Source organism: Lynx canadensis, chromosome X (assembly GCF_007474595.2).
Source record: "Lynx canadensis isolate LIC74 chromosome X, mLynCan4.pri.v2, whole genome shotgun sequence".
Taxonomy (NCBI): Eukaryota; Metazoa; Chordata; class Mammalia; order Carnivora; family Felidae; genus Lynx; species Lynx canadensis.
The window spans coordinates 17134735-17151548 of NC_044321.2; the positions used below are offsets into that span (position 1 = coordinate 17134735).

The 16814-nt window shown below is 38.8% G+C and overlaps 1 protein-coding gene across 4 annotated transcripts in view; it reads left to right on the forward strand.

Annotated features, from left to right (window-relative positions):
- Window positions 1-5801: 5801 nt before the first annotated feature.
- Window positions 5802-16814, forward strand: part of CNKSR2 (connector enhancer of kinase suppressor of Ras 2) — a 311777-nt gene continuing 300764 nt past the window's right edge. For 2 of the 4 annotated variants that reach the window (XM_030305850.1, XM_030305851.1), the window contains exon 1: window positions 5802-6309. In XM_030305850.1, the coding sequence (XP_030161710.1) occupies window positions 6246-6309 (64 nt within the window). In that variant the 5' untranslated portion in view covers window positions 5802-6245. The remainder of the gene's footprint in view (window positions 6310-16814) is intronic. The other 2 variants (XM_030305852.1, XM_030305853.1) reach the window with 1 other exon arrangement.

A 16814-nucleotide genomic window follows, 5' to 3' on the forward strand; every position in this document is an offset into this window, starting at 1 on the left:
TTATAATTCACTTATTTTCTTTTTCTTCTATGGGCTTCCTCCAGGGGCATCTCACACTCTTCCTGTCTCATTCATATTCTTGTTTTAGTAGTGACTCTCAAATCTTTATATTCAGCCCAAACTGAGTTTCACATTCATATATGTGAATGCAGAAAATGCCCACTGGAAATCCCTTCTTGGCTGTCCATAGGAATCTCATGTTTAGAATGTCCAATACAAAACTAATTTCTCAGATTACTTCTGCCTCCCAAATCTGCTGCTTCTATTTTAAGTGGAGAAGGAATAATTTATTCAGTCACCCAGTCTAGAATCCTGGGTACCATTCTTGATACTGCTCTTTCCCTAACCTCTCATTTCTAATCAATCACCAAGTTCTGAATATTTATTAAATCCATCCCTTTCTGTCCATACCCACCTCTACTATTCTATTGCTGACCCAAGACATCTCTATTCACTGGTCTATTGCCACATCCTCCACATTGATCTCCCTCCTCAGTATTGTCCCTCTCAAATCTATGCTCTCCATAGCTGGCAGTCAATATAAAACATAAGTATATAAATACGAGCACTTCATTGCTTAAAATTCTTAAATGGCTCTATCTTTTTCGGTTATATTTTAGTTTGAGTTTCTTCCCCTGATCTGCTGGTGTTTTACCTCTCCCAGTCCATCTACTGTCACCTCTTTTCAAATTTAGGCTTCCAGGTATCTCTACATAGTGCTCTGTAACTTTGCTCATACTATCCTGCCTATAAGGTCTTTTCTGCATTATTGTTTGGCTGTTATCCTTTAAGACTTACAATAGTCATTATCTCCTCTATAAAGTCTTCCTCCAAAGAGTTACATACTCCTCAGCACATAGTACTGGGCACATCTATCATTGCACTTATCACATTATCCTATTGAATTAACTGTGAATGTTTCCGTTCCCCTACCAGTCTCTGAGTATATTGGGTTATCTTTGCATGCGCAAAATCAAACTAATTTTTCTGATCAAAAGATACAACTTGGGCCAGCACACTGGTAGTGTTTAAACAATTTTTGTTGAATACTTTTATATGCTCTTAATTAATGGCTGCAAAGTACACTAGAAACTTCCCTGATGGGCTAGGGCTTCGTGTGTTTAAAAAAAAAAAAAACAAAAAACAAAAAACCTAGGTTTCCTAATCTAGGTGGGCTTTGGGATTTTTATTAGACTATGATTAGTATATCAGGGAATACCTAGAAAGAATCCTTAAAAAACCCTATTGGGATAATCTGAACTTAAGCCATTTTCTGCTTACCTAGAGATGACTGCTGTGAATCTTGGTCTGCAAAGGACAAGGCTTGATTTAATAGTTTACCCTAGTGGCAGAGCAGCAAAGAAAGAATTTTACTAATTTAATTATAGTCTCTGGGTGCTTCTCCCTGATAATCTAAAGGGAGATTTGGACCAGAGCATCAAGTTTATAGCCCCATTTACATTTCAAGGTCTCTTCCTACTTCAATCTCTGACTATTGGAGGCAGGGGAGATTGTTATCTCCTCAGTTATATCAAAGACTAGTTATTGGCTATTCATAGCTGAATTGCACTGCAAGAAAATGAAAACATTGTTCCAAAAATTGTGCTAAGCCTTCTCTAAAGCAAGTTTCATATACTGTTCTTGAAAATAACTTGTATTTTGTTTTATCACTACCAGTCTTACCAGAAGTGCTTAGCTAATTTTTCTGATCAGGGTATACAACTTGTGCCAGCATAGAACACCTGCTTTTGAAATTATAGTAAAGGTCTGGGCAAAACTAAGTGGAAAAAAGGGCTCCTATCCTTTCCTGTATTTTAGGACATGGACTACCCTCATAGCTGTTCTGTGTTGTGACTTCTCACTCATCATTCAAAAATGAAAGATGTAAGAGAAAAAAATTATGATAAAATATTACTCATTAAAAAAGAAGTCTAAAAATTAGACAGCTATAGCAAAAACACAATCTAAGCAAACTGGAAAAATCACCAGAAAAGGCTCTACAAGACATTTTCTCTAAATGTTAAATAACTAAAAACATTAAAATATGTCCTGCATGACAAGTCTGAGGTCTAATGCAGAGCTAGCTTCTTAATAAAAGAAATAGGAAATGATTATTAAGGCCATTATAAGATAACCTAGGTTGGAATGTGTGGAGGTTAGAGATATTCAGCTTGCAGTTCCAGAAGAAGCATTCACATTATTTACTTCTGTCTACAGCCGCAAAGAGACAAAGGCTTAAAGATCCTTCCAGTGGAAGACTTCCTCCCTATCTGACCCAAACCCTAAGAGTCACACCCATTAAGCACTTAGATTCCAGTCTGAGAACCTTTGTAAATTTCACATCTGAAGTACTTAGACTTATTATATATACTATAAAATCTTAACTGAAAATATTTTGGTCAAGAGATTTTAATTTTTTATTGACATCTAGAAGGAGAAGAATAAAAAGGCAAAACTAGAACAGCTGGATGAAAAGATTATTTTAAATGATTTGTTTTGATATGGTTGCAAACATCTCACAAGTTTTATGTCTCCAATTAATTTAACTTAGTATATTTACCCTCTGCCTGCTTCCAAAAAGAATCCAAGTTTGTTTCCAAAGAATCAGTTTGGCTTTTATATCTACATTGTTGAAGTGTATGTGATATCATATAATTTGGACCATTATGTTTTGATGTGTATTTTATGACAACATAGCTTTCCCCCTAATCTTTGGGATTGTGTTGTGCATTAAGAGAAGGCAAAGTTAGGCTGCCAAAGTTTGTACATAATCACATTGTATTATACTTACAAACATGGGGCCAGGTATCAACATTTTAAATAATAGGCAAAAGAATATAAAGCCTAGTTTATTTGAAAAGCTATAGAAAGAAAAGTGAAGGAAAGATTTAGCTGAGTCATTCGGAGTTAGGAATAAAAGAGTGAAAGCAGGGATGACTTAATCCTTTTTCTTCTCCAAATTAAGGATATTTGAGTGAAAAGCCAGTTATGCTCTGAACTAATTCAATGAAATAATTAATGCCTATTATATTGTCAAAATCAAAGGCAATTCTTCTGATTTTTTTGAATGTTTTGTAGAAGCCTTGAGGAGGAGAACTTAGAACATGTAAGGCCTTGGTGAACTCTGTAAGATAGTGTAACTCCATACCAACATTTTCGCTCATTCTTAGTTCTTAGAATTATTTTAGTTATTTCAGGTAATTAGACTAAATAAATTCCTTCCTGTAACATAAATAGGAGAATATGTACAACTTAATTCTGATGTAGGGTCTTTCTTAAAATCCTCTCTCCCTGGAATCTTCTTCAGCACCAATCTTTTTATGAAATACGTATTTTTAAATTTTACTGCATCCTGGTCTTTGGCATTTGTTTCGATTGATATTTCATTCATTATGCAAACAATATCTCACTCTAAACTTCTTTGCAATATATAGGCTGGTTGCTTGTTAAGCATACCCAATCAGAATATGCAGTTTGGAGTTTCAGTCAAATTTGGTCACTTCCTACATTCTCACAGTTGCTGGTCAGGAACACTTATGGTGACTGACAGACTCCTTTGTAGTTAACTTTCTGATGAGACATATTCAGTTAACATTCAATGGACCTTCTCCTTCCAAAGTACTGTTTCGTCTTATGATACATAAACGTTCTTACTAGTTTTAAAAGCTCATATTCTGGGGCGCCTGGGTGACTCAGTTAAGTGTCTGACTTCAGCTCAGGTCATGATCTCACAGTCTGCTGTCAGCACAGAGCCTGCTTTGGATTCCTGTCTCCCTCTCTCTCTGCCCCTCACCTGTTTGTTTTCTCTCTCTCGCTCTCAAAAATAAATAAACATTTAAAAAAAATTTTTAAAGTTCATATTCTGGAATCACCTTAACTTGGTATTACAATCATGTATCATGACCTCAAACAAATTACCCTCTTTAAGCCTTATTCATTAATTTTTTTCAACATGTATTGAACAATGTGTAATAAGCTCTGGGAATAGGAAGTGAATGTGATAGCCAAGATTTTCTCATCTGTAAAATGTGACTAATAACAGAGCTGTTTTGAGGATAAAATGTATGTAACATACTTAGCACACTGCTCAATAAAATGTTGTTATTATTAGCAGTATTACTTTGATGAAATTACTTTTAACGTCTCCCTATGACTGTAACCTCTGATTCATGATGGATTTGCATCCATTCCACTTCTGAACATAAAGCTACTCCATAAATTACTGATGCTAAAAATGATCTTTTCTAGAAAATACTGATGCAATGTTGAAACTTAATTGGAACATAAGCACTCCAAAATATCTTGCACACCTGATTAGCTAAAAAAAATTGTAAATCACAGCTATTATCTGGATTGTGAATGGAAGGTGCTATATCTCTGAACCTAGACTTGTCTAGATAATCTTCTAAATTTCTTCCCAAATACTTTTAAGTTTGGATTATTAGAAAAATAAACAAGTGTACAGACAGGCCATCTTAAGTTTTACTTGGTTTATATCATTAGCCTGAAAACATCAAAATATTTTAACTACTGTGGTTTGAGTTCTTTGTGTGTGTGTGTGTGTGTGTGTGTGTGTGTGTGTGCAGGGATGGCAACTCAAGTCAGTTGAGAAAAGTGGCAGTTCTGCAGCTCATGCAATAGAACTAGAGAAAATGGGTTACTGCAGGAACTGGCAAAAACAAATGACATTATTGAAATGGTTACAGAAATAAAATGAGTTTCTCTTTTACTCAATGGGGCTATTTAAGAATGACAAAGAGAAAACATCTATAATGGTGGTAGAGAGTGTGCATCTATACTTTCCAGGATTATTTGTCATTTACAGTGGTCTCATTAGACAAACTGTCTTTTACTAAGGGTTCATAGTAGCCTCCAAACATTTCTGAAGAACATGAGTTTCGAAGAATCATGTTTACAATTTGTTACTCATTTAAATACCAGTGTTACCCTTTGGTTCTTACATAAGATTATCTGAAAACAAAAGGACATCCTCTAAAATAGGTACTGAGCACTCTCGGCTTTGAAGGAGTTGGCCAAAAACCCAACACAGCGCCCTTTCAAAAGGCACGTGGAGCCGAACCTGTCTCCGTATCACCACGACCAGCAGTTGCAGGTTCCAGGCTCCACGCCTGACTTCCCAGGCCCGGGGCACCACCAGGGGCGGTCCGACAGCACTGGCCATCCTGCCTCGTCATCGCTGCGTTTCTGGCTGGCGGAGCCGGTCACCGTCCGCAGCATTCCCCGCCTAGGTCTCCGCAGGCGTGCGCGAGGCTCGGGAATCACCTCGGAAGCCCACTCAGCAGTGGGGAGGGCGAGAGCGAGGAAAGCCCGGGCTGTCGTTGTAACCCCCGCGCTTCGGCGGTGTCCCCCACCCCTCGGCAGCGCGGCCACAGGTACCTCCTCAGCCGCCTCAGCCTTCAGCGTTCAACTGGTGGGCGGCCCGTCCCGCAGCCGCCACGTCCGCTCAGAATCCCCTCCGAGCCGCCAGCACCTGACTGACTGACCCAGGGCTGGGACTCGCGCGGACACCGCTGCGCACGCGCTCCTAGCGCGCCTCTGTCCCGGGGCGGCTCGCGGGGCGGGAACACGAAGCTGCTAGCCGCCCGCACCTGCCTGACTGACAGACCCCGGGCTCGGGCCTCGTGCTGGAGCGCGCACGCGCACACGCCTCGCGCGCCTGCCGTCGGCCCCGGGGGCGGGACCGCGCGGCAGCGAGCAGGCGGGGGGCTCGTGGCGCGCGCGCCCCGCACCCGAGGGCTGCGGAGAGATATTTTGGGTGGCAGGAGGCCCCTCGTCATTTCCGCCGGGCAGCTTGTGGTGCTCGGGGCTTCACTCCCGCGCTCGAGGCGAGCGAGCAAGTTGGTTGCGGGCGTGCGGCGGCGGCGGCTCCTTTCCTCACCGTCTCGACCCTCGGCGGTGCAAGGCATGAACTGAAGCCCAGGAAGGACGGAGACCCGAGCGGAGTCGGGGAGCAATAGCAGCAGTCGTCTCTGCGGGGACCAAGCAGAGAGTCTGCACTGAGCCGCGACCCCGGCGCGTTTCTCTCCCCGTCGCCGTTCCCACCGCGCTGTCGGCCGTTTGTTAAGAGACATTGAAGCCGCGAGACCCAACACACAAAAGCCGTCTTCTCGCCACCCGCCCAGCGAGGCAACGGCCAGCAAAGGACCCCACCTGAGGGCGGCTCGGGCTGCCGAGTTCGTTTTGTGTCTGATCTCCGCGCCCCGCGCGGTAGCGACCCCGTGCTCATGGCTCTGATCATGGAACCCGTGAGCAAATGGTCTCCGAGTCAAGTAGTGGACTGGATGAAAGGTAATGCCCGCTGTGCGGAGGGCGAGGCAATTCTGGGGCGGGTGGTCCCGGAGCGCCAGAGGGATGGGGCGCAGATCAGGGCCGAGCACGCCATCGGGGCTTCCACTGGCTGATTTGTGGTGCGCCGAGGCGACGGCGGGGTCCTCCAGGGCAGGCGGGGGCTCGGGATCTCGATCTCCTATTGTCTTCAGTGGTGGCTCCCCAGCCACAGAGGGGCGCGGAGAGCGCCGGGGTTGCCGGCGCTACCCGATAGGAGGTTAGAAGGCGGGCCGCGGAATCCCGGTGCATCTCGCCCGCTTCCCGCTCCCCACGTCGCCCATAGGCTGGGAGGACGTGGCCACCCTTGTCTCTTCCCCTCAGGGAGGAGCCCCCAGGGACCAGCTCCTCTGCTCATTCCTTCCCGGGCCCCTTTGTTCCCGGGAAACCTAACGCCCCCTCAGCGGCTGCCCCTGCCAGGTGCCTTTTCCAGCGCCAACTCTTCCTACAACTTTTAAGCCCATATAATGGGGTCAGGACACGGCTGCCTGGGTTTGGATCCCGGTAGCTTCCCCGGGTTGAGCCGAGGATGCTGGGCGGATGCGCTACTTTGGGGGAGAGGAAAACGTGCTTTCCCCTGGGACAGCATCCGCGGTGGTATCTGTTGGCTCCCTCCTGCGCAAACCCCTGCCCACCCCCGCAAACCCTAGCGTCCTTTGCCGCCGCTTCTTCTGACCCGTTGAGGCTTTGGACCTCATGGCTTTTTTATTGGGGCCTCGACGCCAGGTGTAAAGTGATACGCATTCAAGTGCCCCCCCATTTCTTCCATCTTGAGGGCTCACCCCTTTTTTTCCCTGGCAATTTCTAATAACCGGTTGTAGACACTCGCCCTCCTAGTCGCAAACGTGGGCTTTTTCTTTAGTCCCTGGGCTTTCCTGCCTCACTATCTCCCTCTGTTGTCTGAGTTAAGGGGCTTGTAGAGGATTGCCCCCTCCCCATGAGCACTTCCTCCCCTCATCACCCAGATTCCTAAATTTTGGGGAATTCTGACGGGGATGGATAGGTTGAAATAAAAGACTCTTGACCACACTTGGGAGATGTTAGAGCTTTGCTCGTGGTTATTCCTAGGCACAAACTCTAGTCAAGGACCAAGGGATTACTATTTGTAAAAATGCACGTTGCAAAGATGAGGGAGCCCCTTCTGAGGGCTTGCTTAGCCGACTGACTTTCTAAGCTCCGGGTACTTTAGAACGAAAGGTAGGGTCATTGGAAGTGATTAAGAACGACAGAGAGAAAGTCTATTTTTTTGCCCCTTTTACGAACCTTTTCAGCCTCTTGCTGATTCTTACGGATTTTCCTTTTTACATTTGTTTTCTTTTTATTCCCTTGCTTGCCCCTTTATTCCTCATTTAGTTTTTTTCTTTTCTAATATGTGAAAGTGCTTCGTAACTGCAAAGCACAGTACACTTGAGAGTCTATTGAATTAAGTGGAATTAATTATCGACTGCCCCCCTGTGTGCGGTGCATTGTGCTAAGGTGCCATGGGTGCCATGACTAAGACAAAGTCCTGCAGTGGCTCATCTTTTCTGTTTCTTCTTTTCATATTTGCTATTGAAATTCTGCTTTCCTAGATTTCCACCAACCCCCCACCCCCTTTGGATTGTCAGAGACAAACATCTGCCTTCTCTGTTTTTCAGTCATGGGATAAACAGCCAGGCTACACGCAAGAAGCAAGAATGCTTAATTAAAACCTTTTTTTCAATTTGCCTAAAAGGTTACTTTAGTTGAAATCTATACTGAAATACTCAACAAAAAGCTATCTTGGCTCCATGGGAGTCTGATTACCTTCAGAGACTACCTCTCACAAATTCCCATGATGCTTGTAGTGAGTGATGCATACTCCATCTTCTTTGCCTCCACTCTCCCAGTATAATCTTGCAGTTCTTCTTTATCTACAGTTTAGGTCCACTGAAACAAGTAGAACATGTGATATACATATTCTGACACGCGTTATTAGTTTTCCAGAACACTACTCCTTTAAAGATCTCTCCAGCCCTTTAAAAATCTCTCCAGTCTAAAATGAGCATCTTTGAAGTTGGGCTAACATTGTTAGCTGTGATTTTAAATGATTGTCATATGTAAGTTGAATAACTTGTTTTCATACCTGTTGGTGATGCATTTTAGAGCTATTTGAAAAGATCAAGCAAGTAGCCAAGATATAATTTGTGTATTTCTGAACACATTAGACTGGAAGAAAAAACCAGTGTCATTATCTGTATATTTCAAGTCCCAAACTGCTTACTGCTGAAATTTCTAAATTATTCATATAAATTTGATTTAAGATATTATCATAAAATAAGATTTTGAAGAATAGTTGGATAAAATGAACATTTCCTCAAGTTGTAATTACACTGTTACCTTAATTTTTTCTCCCTACCCTTTTCCTCAAATAAGCTTTATAAAACACATTAAAAATATTTTCCCCCTTTTCTCAGATGCAGTAATGTTTAAAACTCAACTAATTTAGGCTGTAGCTTTGGAATGACTAAACTTCATTTGGTGTTGTATAAGATACTGTGTTACAAAAACAGTAACAAAGAATGAATAGGACTTTTAAACAACTGCAACATTGTAGGAGTTCTTCAAAGCATGCTCCTATGTGACAGTTTCATCATCCTTAACATTTAAAATATATGGCATATGCTCTCAGCTAGTCACAATCATAAATAGTTGTTTTTTTTTTTAGTAAGGTACATGGTTTATGCTCTTTCTAGGGTATTTTTCTCTTTACGAAACAGGAAAGGAGCCATTGAGCATATAAAAATAGCATGGCCATATATTCATGCTTCTAGACAATTTATACAAATGGTATAGAAACTCAGCAGAGAGGGAAATGAAGGGGAAAAAATGAGCTAATGAGATTATTAAGCTTTGGTAGCATATTTTCAAGATTATTCATGAAGGACCATTTCTACATTGCAATTCATTTTGATCTTTTTTATTAAAATATATTTGAGGGAGACAAATATTAAATTTATATATTAATTATGATTAAAGATATAAGGAAACACTTGCATTATTTTTTGCTCACCCCCGATTCCACTATTTGTAAAATCCAGTACTCACTGAATTTTCTCCTGATAATAAAAATTTGATGTGGCACACTGTCAATGTTAGTTACTGTAAATATATGAACTCCTCATAAGTCAGTAAAATAAGCAGTTACATTCCAGAAATCTTGATAGTACTTCAGGGAATTTGGAAATAAATAACCTCAAAATTAATTTTGAAAATTAATTTTAGGGGTGCCTGGGTGGCTCAGTCGGTTAAGCACCGACTTCAGCTCGGGTCATGATCTCACAGTCCGTGAGTTTGAGCCCTGCGTCAGGCTCTGTGCTGACAGCTCAGAGCCTGGAGCCGGCTTTGGATTCTGTGTCTCTCTCTCTGCCCCTCCCCTACTCATGCTCTATCTCTCTCTGTCTCTCAAAAATGAATAAATGTTAAAATTTTTTTAATTCATTTTATAAAAGTATTTTTTGAGAAAATCAAGTGTTCATCATTTAGCATTTGAAACAGCCCTTTTTTTCAATAGGAAATTGCATTCGATCTTCTTATAGTTTTGACAAAATTGTGAAATGTAAACCTTTTTAGAGTAAAGGCCAAGCCTTTATTGGAAGAAGGTATAGGTTAAAAAGTAGGCCAGTAATGGTTTCTAATTTTTGCTCAGTGTTTTACTCTAAAATACATCATATCTCAGTTCTTATCTGTTCACTTGCAGGACCTGTAGAAATACTTCATAATCTGTAGTTGTTTGATTTACTTTTTTGCCAACTGAAATATAGCAAAAACGTCTGAACACTTCAGGCCCCTATTATTAATTTCATTATTAATTTTCCTTGTCCATGTCACACCCAATAATTCAATTTTCTTCTTCTCACACTTTTTCCAACTTTGAAACTCCTTCAGAATATCCATATGACTAAGATATTTTCTGTGACCAGCTCCCTTCATGGCATTTTTTTTTCCAGTGCTCTTTAATCCCTTTTCTGATCAAACAAAATGCGTTATTGTTTTTGGAGTCAATCAACAGGCCCTGCTTTGCTGGTCTCCTCTTATGGTCTCTGTGACTTAACTCTTTCTACTCTTGTAATATGATTACTAAAATTTTAAATTTTAAGATAGCTTTTTGCAAACCATCCCACAGTTAACTGCTCTGCTCTTTCCTGTTTACTATAAACCATTTTCTTTAAATACCATTCCCTAACTTCTACTTTCTGTCCTGATGACTCAGCCATCTTGAGGATAGAAAATGAAACACATTATTTTAGGTATAACAAACAAAGATAAAACCAACACTTTGCATACAACCCTACAAAAGAGGAAAATGCAGTGATGAAGTAAGGCCTATTTATTATTAAAGTTAAATGCTACAAGGAGAATGTATCTGATAAAGAAATTTTGACAGGCACAATGCTCTCGAGTAGTTCCCCCACCATAGGACCTAGAGCTGAGGTTGAAATTTATTTTAATTAGATAAAGAAAAATGTCAAATTTTTGAGTTAAACTGTCTTGAGAGAAACAGAGGAAAAAAATTTCTGGCAGGAACTTGAGAAGTTCATATTGTGCATACAGTGCATATGTAAGAAGAAAATATGTTAAACTCAAATGATCAAACTGGTCGTATCACTTACTTTTGAAAAATTAGGTTTTTTTCTCAATTGCAGGATGACTACATAGTCAACAACAATCACCTGCTTTGGATTTGACATTTTTTGAAACTGAATACTTGTCATTTCACACAAAGAAGAAACTTACCTTTTCTGTACATAGAGTTTAGTTCACAGGGAACATCATTTTATTTATACTATCTTTAACATTTGTTCTTTAAGGTAACATTCATGATTTAGTGCAGATTAGGAAAAAAAAGTATATTTATGTAGGTATATTCTGGTGCTTAGAGATTATTTACTGAGTACTTCTGCATGGAAGGGGCTTTAATGGATTGTTGTAAATAAATTATTCTCTGCTTTGGTGAAATTAGTCTCTTGTAAGGGAAGGCAGTGACATTGACAAGCCTAAGCCAAGATAGAGACCGGTGCCAACTAGAACATTTGCTAAATTTAAAAAAACATTTGCATTATGTATACAAGCACCAATGGAAAGACAAGATGATGCTTTTAGTAAGTCGGAGGAATCCATGGGGAAGGTGGGGTTTTAACAACTTTTTACACAATTTATTTAATTTATATTCTTAGATGGATTTAGTCCATATGCAGAGGCACAGCAGGAGACTCTAGAGTTGAAATGAGGTTATTAACCAGAGGGGTTGTGTCTAAGTTTGTCTGGTTGAAGGAGAGAGGTGGGCAGTAGAGGGAAAGTGAGGGTGGAGCCATGAGTAGGTGGCACAAAAGTACAAGAACAAATCTGCATTTTACAAAGACAATAAAACTCTCATCATGTCCTGAGTTTAAATAAATACCACATTATAAAACCTTGGCTGCCAAAAATAAGCCCACAAAGATTGTGTATTGAATTAGTACAGCTGTTTCAAATCTGTTTCTTAGGAATAATTTGGAAATAATGTTTAAGTGAGTTATTTTGAAAATTAATTACATCATTAACATTATGTTGTTGGATATTTAGAATTTTACTCATCCAAATTCTGATATGAAAAATGAAGATAGACTTAAATATTGCTATTGTTCTTAAAACAATGATAAATTTTCATTTTCATGTATAACAGAGTGATCTCAGATTAGGACTTAAATTTGTTCTTAATAACTTTTAGATTTCTATGTGACTTCACTACAGCCCTCAACACATAAGGTTTATTGTGAAAGATGAAGGATTAGCTTTTATGAAGAGTGCTAGAAGAATAGATCATCTGTAGTAATTTAAGAAAGGGAAGTGAGAGTAAGTAATTTGAAAAAAAAATACAGTCTAAAGATTTTAATTTTTTTTTATTTTTGTAAATGTTACCCCCTTTTAAGATATTTTATTTCCTTTTGAGAGAGAGAGAGAGAAGGAGAGAGAGACACACAAGTCGGCGAAGGGCCGAGACAGAGAGAGAGAGAGAGAGAGAGAGAGAGAGAGAGGGGGAGACAGGATCTAAGGCAAGCTCTTTGCTGACAGCAAAGAGCCCAACGTGGGATTCAAATTCACGAACTGTGAGATCATGATGTGAGCTGAAGTCGGACGCTCAACAGACTGAGCCACCCAGGCACCCCAAAAGCTTTTTATTTTTTAAGACTTTGCCATAGTTTAGTGTCCGCTAAAGAAAAGCAAATAGTCTTCACTACAGGATCTTTGTGTTGAATAACACTCATTGAGTGAATTCACAGTTTTCATGCATATCATAGCTTTCTGTTCCCCAAAATGGAACATTTCTGTTGTTGTGGGAACTAAATGATCAAAAGAAGACAAAGAGTTGATTTTTGCTAAGTATTTTAAAACATTGTTTTTGTATTAAAACAAACATAGATATTATATTCATGGTGTAGGGGGTGCCTGGGTAGCTCAATTGGTTGAGCATCTGACTTCTGCTCAGGTCATGATCTCATGGTTGATGAGGTCGAGCCCCGTGTTGGGCTCTGTTCTGACAGCTCAGAGCCTGGAGCCTGCTTCAGATTCTGTCTCCCTCTTTCTCTGCCTTTCCCCCACTTATGCTCTGTCTCTCTCTGTCTCAAAAATAAATAAACATTAAAAAATTAAAAATATATATTCATGGTGTAGAAAGCAAAGTTGGCATGATTTTAAAGATGAGACCAGAGGCTTTACAGGAATTTAAGCTTGCAGCAAGCTGTTTCAAACCACATTTCCCAGACCTTCCAGGGTTATGAGTATACTTCATTCAGCAATTATGGATACATCAGTGGAAAAGTTTGAGAAGAGCTGGTTTGGGTTTAAGAAAGGTAAAATTAATGTCCTTCCTCTTTTTCTCATATTGCAAGGTACCAAACTCAGTCAAGGTCATGATAATTATAGTATCTTACTTTTTTGTTTATTTGTGTGCGTGTGTGTGTTTGATCCATAAACCTGTAGTCAGAATAAACTTCTTGGGAATGTTTTCATCTTATCCAATCCTCTCACTTGTCACCCCATCAGCTTAAAAATTTTAATGGCTTCTCCCTGTTTTTAGGATAAAGATCAGAGTCCTTAATATGGCATGTAAGACCATTGAAGGTTGGCTATTGCCTTTGAAGTAAGCCTTATTCCTGGTACTAGTTATACTGGCTTTCAATTTTGTTTGCCTACCACTGAGCCTTTGCACTTAATACAGTTTCTCTTGCCTCTTTTCTTCATCCATTTAAATCCTACTCATCCATCAGATACATCTCAAGCCTCCCCTACTACACCACAGAAAAGCTATCTCCATTGCCACAGTCACATCAAATCCTCAATTGTGTGCTCTCCTGGTACCATTTGTATCTTTGTCCCATATGCCAGTTTTATTTTTACATTAATTTCTATGGTTATTTGTTGAGGACAGGGACATCATCTTATTTGCATAACAATTCAGAAGAAAGTATCTGGTGAAAAGCAGGCACTCAGGAAATATTTGTTGAGTGAAGAAATACATACGTATTCACAAATTACTGGTCTGTCAGCAAATCTGCTCTCCTAAGTGACGATGCATGTAAAGTCCCTTATAATACTCTAATGAATACTTCAGTGCCAAGTTGTATACTGTGTGCCAGAATAGAGTGGAAGGCTTGCTTTAATTCATAGTTTTATCACTCTAGCCAATTCATAGTTTAGATTCATTATGGCCTAAATCATAGTTTAGATTCATTTTGTTAAGAAATGTTAATAATTTCAATGAATCTACGACACTTCTGTTTTTAAGCTGTGAATATTATTTGCTGATGTCACTTAATTGGCCAACACAATAGGCAAACATTGCTTAAAAAATTAAAACATACCCCTTAAGAATTTAAATTTATTTTTTATGCAGATTTTCTAACTGTTTCTTCATTTTGGTGTTTTTAAAAGAACTCTATGCATTTTGGAATGCATGGTAGAGTGAAATTGATAAATGCTTTAAGTTTCTCTTATGAAAAGAAAAAATTCATGTAACAAATTAAAATGTATTTTTCTCTTGTGAGAAGAAAATGTCTTTTATTTGTTAACTTGGAGGATAAAAATGGAAAAATAGCTTTCAATTTAATAAGAACCATTATGTTTATTACATTTAATGTTGAATTTATATTATTTATTAATAGGAATAAAACTCAGATATTTAAAAATGCATCTTAAATCAGAATTTTTTATATAATTTTCCTTCCCTCCTGATTTTGGTAAATGAATTTTAACTTTTTAAAGTAAGTATAAATTTGGGCTAATTTTTGAAGGGCACTTGTTAAGAACCTATGTAGAGTTATTGTGAAGCGTAACTTTTTGAATATATGTGCCTCATTTGGATTTTTTTTGTTAATTACATGTTACTGGATAATCAAATAGAAAGTAATAGGAGATTTTTCTAATAAAGCAAGCCCCTACCTACAAATTTACAATGGTTACAGTATAAATCAGAGTAAATGAAAAAATTCTTAAACTTTTTAAAATGTTTATTTATTTTTGAGAAACAGAAAGAGAGAAAAGGAGAGAGAGCACGAGTGGGGGAGGGACAGAGAGAGAGGGAGACAGAGGATCCTAAGTGGGCTCTGTGATGACAGCAGAAAACCCAATGTGGGACTGGAACTCACTAATCATGAGATCATGACCTGAGCCAAAGTTGGACGCTTAACCAACTGAGCCACCCAGGCACTCCAGAATAAGTGAAAATTTTAAGACTTTAACATAGCTTTTTGTATATCTGTTAACTCTTAAGAAACACCACCTTTAGACTTAACCTTTCTAGTTAGTAGTATAAAACAATGTTTTGCAATTGTACCCTGATTTAAATTGCAAATAATGTACAATACACTAAATACAAATAAATTGCAAATACAAATTACAATATGATAGAATTTTTTAAACTTTAAAGATGTATTTAATTTCTGATTGGTTTTAATTTACATTACAGTCATTAATTTTTTTTATTTAAACAAATTTTTTTAACCTTTATTATTTTTGAGAGACAGAGAAAGACAAAGTGTGAGTGGGGGAGGGGCCGAGAGAGAAGGAGACACAGAATCCGAAGCAGGTTCCAGGCTCTGAGATCATGACCTGAGACAAAGTCGGACACTCAGTCGACTGAGCCACTCAGGCACCCCCAGTAATTAATTTCTAATAAAAGTTTTCATTAATCTTACTCTTGCAATTTCAGGAAAGAAAGGGTAGTGGGTATTTGCATAAATTTATTGAATTTTAAAATTTACTGAGTACGATAACTGCTATTTTAGTTTTCTGTGTTCATCTACTGAATACTTTGTCACAACATAAAATTGTTTTAAAAACTATTAAATAAACGGGGCGCCTGGGTGGCGCAGTCGGTTAAGTGTCCGACTTCAACCAGGTCACGATCTCGCGGTCCGTGAGTTCGAGCCCCGCGTCGGGCTCTGGGCTGATGGCTCAGAGCCTGGAGCCTGTTTCCGATTCTGTGTCTCCCTCTCTCTCTGCCCCTCCCCCGTTCATGCTCTGTCTCTCTCTGTCCCAAAAATAAATAAAGGTTGAAAAAAAAAATTAAAAAAAAAAAAACTATTAAATAAGCCAAATTCAAAATGGCATTAAGGTATTATAGTTTGCCAAGATAAAAAGATTGTTATATCCACTACTTTTTATCCAGCGGAAACAAAAATACTTCTTTGAAAAGATATATGCGCCCCAATGTTTTTTGAGCATTATTTACAATAGCCAAGATATGGAAACAACCTAAGTGTCCATCAATAGGTCAATGGATAAAGAAGATGTGATACACACACACACACACACATACACAAACACACAGATGAATATTACTCAGCCTTAAAAAAGAATGAGATCTTGTCATTTATGATAACATGAATGGACCCAGAGGGTATTATGCTAAGTGGAATAAATCACAGAAAGACAAATATCATATGAATTCACTTATATATGGAATCTAGAAAACAAAAGAACTAACAAAAAAACACAAACAGACTCATAAATACAGAGAACAAACTGGTAATTGTTGGAGGGGAGAGTTGGGGGATGAGTAAAACAGGTGAAGGGGATTAAGAGGTACAAACTTTCAGTTATAAAATAAGTAAGTCATGGAGATGAAAAGTACAGCATAAAGAATAAAGTCAATAATACTGTAATAACATTGTATGGTGACACACCGTGACTATACTTATAGTGGTAAACATTACATAATATACAGAATTGTTGAATAACTATGTTGTACACCTGAAATTAATATAACATGTCAATTATACTTCAATAATAAAAATTTTTAAAACACATAAAAGCATTACATAACTAGTATCAAGTATAACACAATCTCTTTTATATTTACTTGACATTAATGTTCTTGGAAATTAGTTTCATTAGGTGGGTTACAAAGTCTTCTGATAAGGTGATAGATAAGAAGAAACCACATTGTTAATTGTTTTTAAAGTGTTGCC